The sequence below is a fragment of the Cynara cardunculus genome, unplaced genomic scaffold (assembly GCF_001531365.2).
Source record: "Cynara cardunculus var. scolymus isolate 2C unplaced genomic scaffold, CcrdV1 Un_Scaffold_5487, whole genome shotgun sequence".
NCBI lineage: Eukaryota > Viridiplantae > Streptophyta > Magnoliopsida > Asterales > Asteraceae > Cynara > Cynara cardunculus.
Window position 1 is genome coordinate 15,196 of NW_020202431.1, and position 12,248 is coordinate 27,443.

The 12,248-nt window shown below is 29.9% G+C and overlaps 1 protein-coding gene across 2 annotated transcripts; it reads right to left on the reverse strand.

Moving 5' to 3' along the window:
- Positions 1–2,142: 2,142 nt before the first annotated feature.
- Positions 2,143–11,313, reverse strand: LOC112504402 (ras-related protein Rab7-like). 2 transcript variants are annotated; one of them, XM_025108344.1, is made up of 7 exons: positions 11,178–11,313; positions 6,984–7,010; positions 6,699–6,798; positions 4,382–4,528; positions 4,219–4,299; positions 2,831–2,988; positions 2,143–2,333 (listed from the first exon to the last, which is right to left on the reverse strand). In XM_025108344.1, exons 1-7 carry the CDS (start codon positions 11,228–11,230, stop codon positions 2,270–2,272), a joined length of 630 nt encoding a protein of 209 aa, XP_024964112.1. In that variant the 5' UTR covers positions 11,231–11,313; the 3' UTR covers positions 2,143–2,269. The 2 variants fall into 2 exon arrangements, with proteins under 2 accessions (XP_024964112.1, XP_024964111.1); XM_025108343.1 differs by having other exon boundaries at positions 4,213–4,299; positions 11,178–11,276.
- Between the last annotated feature and the right edge of the window lie 935 nt (positions 11,314–12,248).

The window sequence follows — 12,248 nt, forward strand, 5'->3', positions numbered from 1 at the left end:
GGTGTGCGATCAAGAGATTTATCGGACAAGCTTCGAGCGATGAAGGGGGATTATCAAACAGGCTTCGAGCGATGAAGTACAAGTCACTTATCCACTCAAGCGTTGAGCGATGAAGTCCAACACTTAGACGAATATACAACAAAAATCTTGAGCAATGAGACAATATTGAGCAATGAGAAGCATTGAGTGATGAATACAATAAATCAAACGATGAGGCTTATACCTTGAGTGATGAGAATAAATCCTTCAGCCATGAGTATAGGAAATCAAGCGATGAGGCTTGTTATCACTTACCAAATGAGCGACGAAGATCAATCGAACGAGGAAAGCACTTAATCCTTTCAAATCACTTGGCCGATGAAGTTTCAAAATGAACAATGAGCTTCAAGAACAGATTTATTGGGCGATGAAGAAACACTTTTCACTCGTTCAATATTCAACATGTGACAAGACAAACTATGAACATAACTTCAATAATTTCACCAAAAATCTCAAAATCAATTAAATTTCTTGCATAGATTAGTGTGAAAACCTCACAAAAACAGTTTTAGCACAAACAATTTCACCAAAAACATATTAAAGTAGCCTAATTCGATCAAAATAGTAAGAACAAAAAACAGAAAGCTTCGAATCAACAAAATCAAGAATTCAGCTTCAGAATCGATCCAAAACCAATCAAGATTGATTTGTTTAGCTCTGATACCAATTGATGATCCCATTTTCAAGTCTTTTACAGCAATCCAATCACGAATCAGGAACACAAAATTGAATTTGAATAAGTTGGCATGTATATTGATGTCAAAGATGATACAAGTGTTCTTGATCTCTCTCAATACATAAATGTCTCTCAACAGTTTACGAATTCTTACAACTGACACTAACTGTTGTTGTTAACCAACTAAACTACCAGCAACAATCTATTTATACCCAACAAATACAAAGAACAAACTAATCTATAAAGCATGTAAAACACAATAAATTTGAGACTTGAATACAACAATTTAGACCCAACACACTACTCAGCGAGAGGATCACAGATTAAGGTATGGAATGGCTCGAAGAGCGATCATGGAGACAATGGGAACTCTTGTCAAGTTCAGAGCAAAGAATGATTTCCAGATTGCTATAGAACTCGACATTGAAAAGCTCTCTTGCAAGGCTCCGAATCAAGACATTCCTGGACTTCAAGAAATAAAGACTGCTTCTGCCTTGACTCAACCAGAATTAGGCCTATTATACAGGGACAAATACAAAAACAAAAGGTTCTTTCGGGTGTCTGAAGCCTTCAAATATTCAACCAATACACTTGTAGAGCTTTAAGCGTGCTAACCAGACCACTTTATATTACTTAATTTATAGGACCAAAAATATAATGTCTTATCTAAAGGCATTATAATAAGCTGATAGGACACTTTTGGGCATCTTAACAAGTTTTTATGACACTTTTAATACAAAGCGTCGTATTAACAATTTTATAGGATACTTTTGAGAAAGTGTCCTATAAACTCATCTGTTTATAGTACACTTATTTTTATAAGACATTTTTTTTTCCAAATATTGCCCTATAAAATTACTAATAGAGCACTTTGTACTAAAAGTGTCCTAAAAACTTGTTAAGACGTCTAGAAACATTCTATAAACTTATTACAACGCCTTTATATATGACAATTTATTCTCGGGTCCTAAAAATTAAGTCTTATAAAGCGGTCTATTATGATACTTAAAATTTTGTTGACATCCTATAAATCCAATTTTGTAGTGATTTAGGAAGATAAGTGGGTTATTTTGTAGATAGGGAGGGGTTAATTCTATCATCTGCTTAAAATATTAAGGGTATATTTAAAAGGAAAAAAAAAACAAAAAACTCGTAAAGCTTATGAAACATCACTCTAAGTAGCTTTTCAATAGAATAACTTACAAAATAGCTTCAGTCTATCCAGATAAAACTTCTAAAAAACTCAAAAAATAACCTAGCTAGTTTATGTTTATCAGATAATGCTTAAATTGAACGCCATCGTTCTATCAAATATAATCAATCGACAGCAAAAATATTTGAAAATCTTGTAAAATGTAGTCAATAATATTGTGTTCTATATTTTCAATGTTTTTTGCACGTAAAACATATTTCATCAAGTCAATAATATATATCATCAATTTCTTTAACAATGATAACAAATTAAATATAAAAATCAATTTTGTAACCAAAAAAACTGTTAACTTTTAAACGATAAAACCTAAGTCTGGAAATCTTTGTTGAATTCGAGAGAGATCAACAGACACAACTTCTTTCTTGCTCGGTTTCTGAAATTGTTGTTGGAATTCTCTGAAAATACCTATCAAAAACAAACTCAAAGGTTATATTATAAAAAAAACATAATATCTCTTTAAGAACTTTATTTGGGACAGTCAAATCGGATCATTGAATGGGATTAGGTCTGACTAGTTTACAGGGTTAGGGATTATTGTGGGTTTTTTGAACTATGAACTCATAAATTTAAGACTTGTATGAAACGGGAGAAATTTAGAGAACAACTAAAAAGTAGTTTGATGAAATATGATAAAAGGTATATTGTAGAGGTTGTAAACTGCACCAAACCATGCATTTTTAATTCAAACCCCACCTCATATCGTCAAAAATACTTAGAGTTAGTCGTGTTCAATCAATTTGTGTGGTCAATGATTTTTTTGAACACCACTGTGTTTTATATTTTCGTAAAGAAATTGGTTTCTAGGATCCAAACAAGTAACATTTAGTTATTGCGATTGTTTCAAGGCTCGTCCTTCTCGAGTTCCACAAAAATGCAAAAAATGCTTAAGAAGATATACTAACATTTCATTTACATCTTGATGTTCATGTTCATTGGCAAGTGCCGTTTTTGCAACACAAAGGAAGGCAGCATCGACGTTGTAATTCTCTTTTGCAGATGTCTCGAAGTACGGTATGTTTCCCTTCAAAGCACACCACTCTCTTGCTGTCTTCTCGGAAACCTTCATTCAAGATAATCGGTACTCAAGTATAATAGCTTATAAACCATGTTTTTTAAAAAAATTACCTCTAAAAGTTTATTAGGATATTTTTCACATTTTTTTATTGATATTTTACATATATACCTAATATTTTTATTTTATTTTATCTTCTAGACTATGAGTTATTTTTAACAAACATAATAAGTTTATCATCTTTCTTAAAGCATCTCCAACAGATATAATATAATTTTTCTAAAATAAAGCATGAACGGTTTAAATCTCTTTAAAAAAATACATTCAACTCTGATAGTTACTTTATCAAGGATTCAACCTTATAAATTCATATATAGGGATTCAACATTATAAATTTCAATACATTTAAAAAAAAATTATAGCATATTCAATCTTATTGATGGAAATAATCAAAATAATCTATCTCTTTATTCAATGTTAGATTTTAGAGATTTCTTTAAATTAGAGGTCATTTTATTATAGCCATTGGAGCAAATATATATATATATATATATATATATATATATATATATTTGGGCTTAAACATTTGAGAACTCCAAAATTTGTAAGATCTGTGAAAACTTTTATCTTAAGATTTTGTTTTTGACTCCAAAATTTTCATACAAGTATAATATTTAATGTATTGATTAATATATATTTGTTTCACGATATGTTTATTTCAAATGTATTCGGTTCACAATATGAAACTTTTTCACGTGTATTTTTTGTTTCACAAACACACCAAAAAGATTCACATTGTGAACCGAAACATGTTGTCAAATAATTATAAATAAATCATTACATGAAGTTTTAGCCATAAATGAAAAAAAATCATATAAAATAGCACATGATCCATTAGTTTTCAATGATCTCAATTTAGAGGGTTGTCAAAAGAAGGATTACATATATATATATATATATATATATATATATATATAGAGAGAGAGAGAGAGAGAGAGTGTGTGTGTGTGTGTGTGTTAGGTTCCGGTGAGAATGAAAGTATGATGAGAATCGTAAGAAAAAATCTTCACTCTTAGATCAGTTTTAATTGAATGTCAACCCTAGTGAGGTGCACCAGGATAACCGAATGAATTATCTTCGAAAACGCAATTCATGGGTAGTTGGCATGAGATTGAAAGTGATCAAGAGTTCAGATCTCTTCTTATGTTTTTAGCATAACTTTCCTTCTCACAAGATCTTTTGCCAATATATAATATATATACATATACATACACTTACAGCTCGACTGCTCCCTCCGTGTGTATCCACCTTGTTCCCTAGCAACACAAATGGGAAGCTCTCGGGTTCACTTGGATCGGCCTAGAATAAAGAAAATGAGACATACAGTCTTTTATTTGAATAGCTTTTTATTAAGAAAAAGAATAACAGAATATATAAAAACCTGTTTTAGAAACTCTTCATGCCAAGTTTGTAGGGTTTCAAAAGTTTTCTGAATGTTGACATCATAAACAAGAATGCAACAATCAGCCCCTCTATAAAAAGCAACTCCAAGGCTATGAAACCTTTCTTGTCCAGCTGTGTCCCATATCTGTTCATAACATACATCAACCATATTAATTTCTTCATTCGTCGTTTAAATTTTTACCAATTATGACGAAATCAAAGATCGTGTAAAAAAGAAAGTTAAATTGAGAAGCGTAAAAAATGATTTGAACCTTTGAGTGTCAAACTCATTCATGAATCACTCTTGATACGAGATTGATGCAATGCATCTTATCCTAAGGTGCATCCAAGAGCAGAGATTTTTTCTTACGCTTCTCATCTTAACTCTATTTCTCACTCGAACCCAACCCTTGTGACTAATGGATAACATTTTTTTAAGGTATGACTTATAACGACAAATGTGTATCATATGTATAATTATATGTATAGGGGTTTAATTAATTTAAAATTCTAAAATTTGTGAAATCCATATTAAACCTCTAATTTGGGATGATTAATGTTATTTATTAGATAAACATTAATGCATTTTTTTGGAAAATCCAAATGTCATACATATCCCTGTCTGTAACACAAGCACAATTAAATATGTAAATATTGTAAACACAATGTAAAAAACAATAAAAACTTTCTTACAATGGTGTTCACATAGCGTTTGTAAATTACAAGTGATAGGTTTAAATTTAGTTATATTGCTTTAGTTAGTGTTCATAATATATTCATAAGCTATACCAGATCTCGTATATTTAACATATATTCACAATCTATTTTAAAACTATAATAATATATTTAAGAATGTTTATGCACATTAACTTATGTCCGTGTATTTGTGTGGGTGCATTTATGGAGAGAAGAGAAGAAAGACAGTGGAGAGAGAGTTTTTATTAAATTAATTTAAATTTTAAATGTAAATGTAAATTGAATTTTACAGATATTATGAATTAAAGAGTTTCCAAAAGAAGTATCTCCCGCATACGTGTGTGTATATAAAGAGACACTTGAAATCACGTGGAAATAGTTTGTTTTCGTGAAACACGTGAGATCATTTTTTTATACTTGAAAATTTACAGCAAATACTGTGAAGATAATCTTCACAGTATTTTTGCTCTGAAGATAACCTTCACAATATTTTTGTTCACATTTTTCTTTATCTTCACATGTTTTACCGTGAAGTTTTAAGTGTAAAGAAGTGGTCTCATGGATAGCGTGCCCCAAATTTTTTATCGGAAGTGTGTCTCAGGCTATGCCTGGACTAATGCCAGCAAATTGTGACTACAAGAAATCATCTCTGATAAACTCAGTGACCACAACTGTTGTCTACACCTGGAATAGACCCCCGCGTAGATGGGATATTTCATCACATCTCTCAACGCCTCAAACACTTACGCCACAACCTTTGTGGTTTGTTGTGCTCTGGACTTAACATGGCGTCAGAGAAGAGTTTTGTGCCACGACAGCTGTCATGACACACCTTTAGAATATTTTTTTGACAAGACATTTATATTTCACAGAATCATGAATCAAAACTTTTATTTTGAAAAACCATGATTATAATTTTTCCCATTTTTGGGTCTTCATGGCTTTGCTTAGGGTTACGGAAGGTGAGCTTTTTTGCATATCGGGTGCAAGGTTTGAGGATCGACTCCTTACACCACCTACTTGTCCTCGGGAGACGTCATTTACCTCCCTCGTGATGTTCGTGGGATTAATACAATATGCTATGCCAGAGGGTGTTGACATATCCTTTTTTACAATAGTTCTCATTTTTTAGGAATGAAAATTAAGACATTTTCTCTTTTCTTTCCCTTTGATCTTCCTATATTTAGAAGAAAAAATCACTCAAAAGTATTCCTCTAGATGCACTCGACAACAAGTAAATTTTTCAAAAAAAATGTTATGTAAAAAGAATATTAAGATTTATTTTTTAAGTCATACTTATCATTTAATGTATATGACTTTAAGCTTTTATCTTTAATCTCATTATATTTAGGTTATTAAACTTCGTTTAAACAAATAAAACAATATTGTAACACTTTACATAAGATATGATATTGTTAATATTATAAATTTAAAATTCCTATTGATTACTCTATAAAGATAGTTGTGGGCATCCTAGCAGGTCCATAATACAAATTGAAAAAAACGAAAGCTTATTTCAGTTACTTATTAGTACTTTGTAAAGACGATTGTGGACATCATAGCAGGTCCATGAGATAAAGTGGAAAAGTAATGAAAACTAAATCGCTACAATCACTTACTTGCAACGTCACGAGCTTGTCGTCTATATGTAACTCTTTCGTCACAAAATCGGCACCGATCGTCGCCTTGTATTGTTTGCTGAATTTGTTATAAACGTATCTAGACTCGCGGTTAATTTAAACAAGAAAGTCTTAAAAGTTGTCATGATTATATAAACACCACCTTGTTATAGGCACCCAAAATTTTGTGTAATTATTCATTTCAAAATCCATTAGGTTTTGTTATATCTGATACATTCATTATGTAATATCAGTAGGATAACATGATAAATTGTTATAGGATACTGATTCATCAAAGATGTCTTTCCAACCCTGCAAGAAAAAATAAAACAAAAAAATTTCGTCAGATTGTCAACCGTACAGTTTGGTATGAAGTAGCAAACAAGTCAAATCAGATATCAAAAGTATATTATGTACTAACCGGTCTATACGATTTAATGCTTTAAACTATAAATTGAATACATAGTTGAATTAAATCAAAATATAACTTAAAAATTAAAAAAAAAAACACACACACACATAACCAATCAAGTGATCAACCATAGTCCATACACCAAAAGTAAAGAATTAAGAAAGAAATCAAATAAACCTAGAACCTTAAATTGTTTAAATGGGTAAAATCAGTAAACAAAATAAAGAATATGTAATATATATATATATATATATATATATATATATATATACATATATATGTGAGCTCAAACAAAAACGAACTCATTTTACGAAAACAACAAAAACACCTAATATTGACAATCATCACAAATGATATTGTACGAGAATGAAATAGTTTGTGGGCAACTTAACCTACAACCTAAGTTGCCGATGTCCATTGTGTGTGGTTTATCAATGATTCTCTATTTCACGTGTTTTCTTAAAATAGTATTGTTCTCCTTTAAGCCTTTCTTTACACACACACACATACACACACACACACACACATATATATATATATATATATATGTCCGGTGAAAATAAAGAATTAAGATGAGAAGAGTTAGAAGGGATCTCCACTCTTGGATACACATTAGAATGAGATGAATCCCCGTATCAAGCGCGATTTATTGGTGGGTTTGAGATTAAATGTAATCAATGGTCCAGATCCCTTCTTATAGTTCTTATATTAACTCTGTTTCTTACACAATTATTTGTCTCTCTCTCTCTCTCTCTCTCTCTCTCTATATATATATATATATATATTGTTTTGAGATTTAATGAGAACTACTAGATGAACACTACTTAAAAGTGATCAAGGGTTCATATCTCTTCTTACATTTCTCACCTTAACCCTTATTCTCACATGATCATTCATTTATATGGAGGTTAAATCATGTGAGGACCAGAAATAGGCTAAGTACTATAAGGACCAACCTTGATCATTAACTGAATTTAATTTATGACTATGAAATATGATGAGTTTTTGTGATATTTTTGAAATTTAAAACTAATTATTAGATAAATAACAAGTTGAAAAGGGCGTTCTAGACATATCTAATCCATAGTAAACGAAAATTCAACAATGATGACTATCAAAATTATATTAATTACGATAAAATTTTAAAATAAAAAATATATTAATTACAATAAACTTTTTAATTAAAAAAACTATATAAAAAACGAACATTTTATTTTATTTAATTTGACATGAGTATCGTTATTATATTTTTACGTGTTTTTAATAATTGCAATTTTCACAAGAAACAATAAAAGTAATTTAACTCGTATGTTAGTTTACCTTGTGAAACAACACTTTAGTATTTCAAATCACATTTCACGTCAACTTTTCTTTCGTTTCACATGGTGAAACCACACTACATTGTTTCACATTAGCAACATTGTATTGTTTCATAATATGAAACAATACTTTAGTGCTTCACATCTAATTTCACATCAATTTTTTTTTTTTTTCTGTTTTCAAATTGTGAAACAAAACTTCAGCATTTTACGTCGCGTTTCAAAATAACAACACTTGTTTTCACATTATGAAGCGACATTGCATTGTTTCATATTGTATTGTTACACAACATAAATTATCATTTTACTGTTTCACGTTAACTCTTTTTATTTCACAGTGAACACTTGATGTTGACCAATATGAGGTTTCACATAGTGAAACAACAATATATTATTTCACAATATGAAACAACATTTGAGTTTTAACTCATGTGTTGTTCAGAGTATGAAACAACACTTAACTCTTTACTCATATGTTGTTTCACAATGTGTACAATGAAAATAGTGTAATTATTACATATTGTAAGATTAATAAAATCAAGACACATAATTTATACATAATTAATTGATCAAACAATTTTTCAAGAAAAACAAACGTAATAATAACAATACCGAAGAAAGGAAAGAGCGAGATGGTGGGTTTGCTGTTCCCATAAAGCGAGGATGATTCGACCAGCGAATAAAGTGGGTCAACTTTTTTGTCTTCGGTCAAAAACTTTTTCTACAAAACAGTAAATTCACTACACGAACTAATCGTAATAAATGTCTTATTGGTTTCCATTAATACCATCTTCTTACTTTTAGCCGATCTCATTTTCAGCTCGTTGGAGATGCTATTAAATGCGCGATAAATGAGTCAAAAGTTATTTAATAATATTATTTTTTAAACAAATATTAAAAAACTAAAATTACTTTTTATTAAATTTCAAAGTTTAAACGTACAAAAAGAAGATGAAAGTGGCCAAGTGGATAGCGGCGCACCACTACTCAAAAAATTAAACTTAACATTATATCACTAATGAATTAAAATTGAAAAAATTTGCATTATCATTGGATCAAAATGCTTAAATGATTGAGATTGATTCTTAAGGTTCTCAACTATTTTATGGTTTTCATTTGATTATCATCTTTTATATATATATATAGAGGAGCGATCAAATGCAAACCACTCAATTTGTACAAACCGTGCAAACCTCATTCAACCAATCATAATTTTTCATTTTGTTCATTTTTTTGTAATTATGAGAGGTTGATTAATCATTTTTATTGTGGAGGGTGTTAATCATAGATATTATCATCTTCATTATTTTAATTTTTACAGAAATACATGAAACAGTTTCATTAATTTTAGAGAAATACATGAAACAGTTTCATTAAGTATTATATGAAACAATTTCACAACCATATATGAAACAACTTGATCAAAAAAAGTATTATATGAAACAATTTCACAAGATTAAACAATTTATGAAAAAATTTCATAAGATTAAACAATGAAATCGACGGATGAAGGTGGTTTGCACGGTTTACACGGTTTACACAAATGAGGGCGATTTTTATTTGATCACTCCTCTCTCTCTCTCTCTCTCTATATATATATATATATATATATATATAGAGAGAGAGAGAGAGAGAGAGAGAGAGAAGGTCGTGTGAAAATAGGAGTTAAGGTGAGAAGCGTAAAAAAGGATCTGGAACCTTGATCACATTTAATCTCAAACTCATCCATGAATCGTGTTTGATAGGGGAATTTATCCGGTGCATCTCATCTTGGTGAATCTCATCCTGATGTGGATCGTATGATGGAGATCCATTCTTACACTTACCCAACCCTATATATATATATATATATATATATAGAGAGAGAGAGAGAGAGAGAGAGAGAAGATCGTATGAAAGGTGAGAAGTGTAAGAAGCGATCTAGACCCTTGATCACTTATAATCTCACCCCACACCATGAATTGTGTTTGATAAGAGAATTGATCTGGTACAGCTCACATGTATTGATCTTCAATTATAATTGATACAAGAATAGAGATCACTAATTATATACTATTTTAACCATAACTTTCATTTTCATCCTAACCAATATATATATATATATATATATATATATATATATAAGGTAGGGTCTCGGTGATAATGAAAGTTAAGCTGAGAAAGGTAAGAAGTGATCTCCAACCTTAGATCAATCATAAATCGGAGATCAACACTAAGGAGATGCATCAGCTTAATTCTTGTATCAAGTGCTATTCATAGAGTGGGGGCAAGATTAAAGTTGATCAAGGGTCTCCATTTCTCAACTTAACTCTAATTCTTATATGATAATTCATGTATATATATATATATATATATATATATTAATACAATCAAGTCAGTTTAACCAAAGTTAACATATTCAAACCAACAAAACGAGTGGTTTGACCATTTTCCAAACCAATCTAACTAAACCGTCAAAAATAGTCCACCTTAGTTTGGCGCAACCGATTATCGCAATCCAGGTGTTTTTGAACACCCTTAGGATCCCAAAAAAAATCCACATTATACTAGCCATATGAACTCAGTCGAGTTAAAAAATTTCGAGCTTTCAACAAGCCAATCCCGAACCTATACATTTTGTCATGAACTGGTCAAACTGTAAACAAGACGGTGCAAGACTCTGTTGGACTGAAATACGCTCGTGATTGTGACATGACTCAAGAAAAAAGCTTTGATTAACTTTAACGTAAACGAAAAAACAAGACATACCCACTATCGCCGAGAACAATGACCTTGAGCAATATCCGATCAGATATCAACATGACCGCAAAATTAAATTCCGAGAGATGAGTTGTTTGTAGGAGCTGCCGAAGATTTGTAAGCCTACCCGAGGAGTAACCAAAAGGTTTGTTCTTTTCATTTGAATCATTTGTTTCTTACTTTATATACTCTTTATGACATCTGACTTTTCAAAGTCAACTAAGTTTTGTTTAATTTTAAAATTCTTAGATTTATATTTGAAAACATACCACCTATGCAAGAAGAAATGAAAAAAAAAAGAATATTATAAGAAAAAAAAATAGAAGTATAACTTTATAGTAAAAAAAAACAAAAAACGCTTTGCTACTCTTAATGACAAATTATACAATCTACTTTAATACAATTCTTACTTTGAGGATATGAAAAATGACATCTCAAACACTTATTTATTTAAATAGAGAGACATTCTTTTGTCTCTTTATTACTTTAAAAAAATATTATATTAAAGTTTCATTGTATAATTGGTCAAAGAATTGTTACAAGTATTAAAGTTAGAGTTTATGTTTTGATGCTTAAACACTTGTACCAACATTGTTTTGAGCATATGTACGATAAAGGTTTCATATAAATGTAATATAGTAATTTAAAATAAATAATAAAAAGATAAAAATGTCCCTCGATTTAAAAAAACAGGTACTTAAATCATATCTCAGATATGACACTAAAGGTTTTAAAACTATGTTACCTAGAATATGAACTATATCAAAATAGACTATATTTTCATACAATTTACATTAACTTTTGACTACAACAATTTACTAGTTTTGTTAAAAATTAATAATTTTGAAACTGCCAAAAATTGGTTTTTTTTGGATGTTTGGCTGGATTAACAGTTAAACTATCTCAAAAGTTAAAATATACAATTTAGTAGCTAGTGATGATCAATTTATAACCAAAATGACAAAAATACAAAAAAGTTGTTGTTCAATTTAACATACAAGATAGTAGTTATAATGATTAATTTATAATCAAAATGACAGGAATAATATTACAATTTTTTAACATAAAAAATTAGAATTA

Coding starts and splice junctions, on each gene's coding strand:
- LOC112504402 (XM_025108343.1), bottom strand. CDS start 11,230: ATGTTGATATCTGATCGGATATTGCTCAAGGTCATTGTTCTCGGCGAT. Junction 4,300..4,381: donor ATGAAGAGTTTCTAAAACAG/GTTTTTATATAT, acceptor TCTTTATTCTAG/GCCGATCCAAGTGAACCCGA. Junction 2,334..2,830: donor CATCAAGATGTAAATGAAAT/GTTAGTATATCT, acceptor TGTTTTTGATAG/GTATTTTCAGAGAATTCCAA.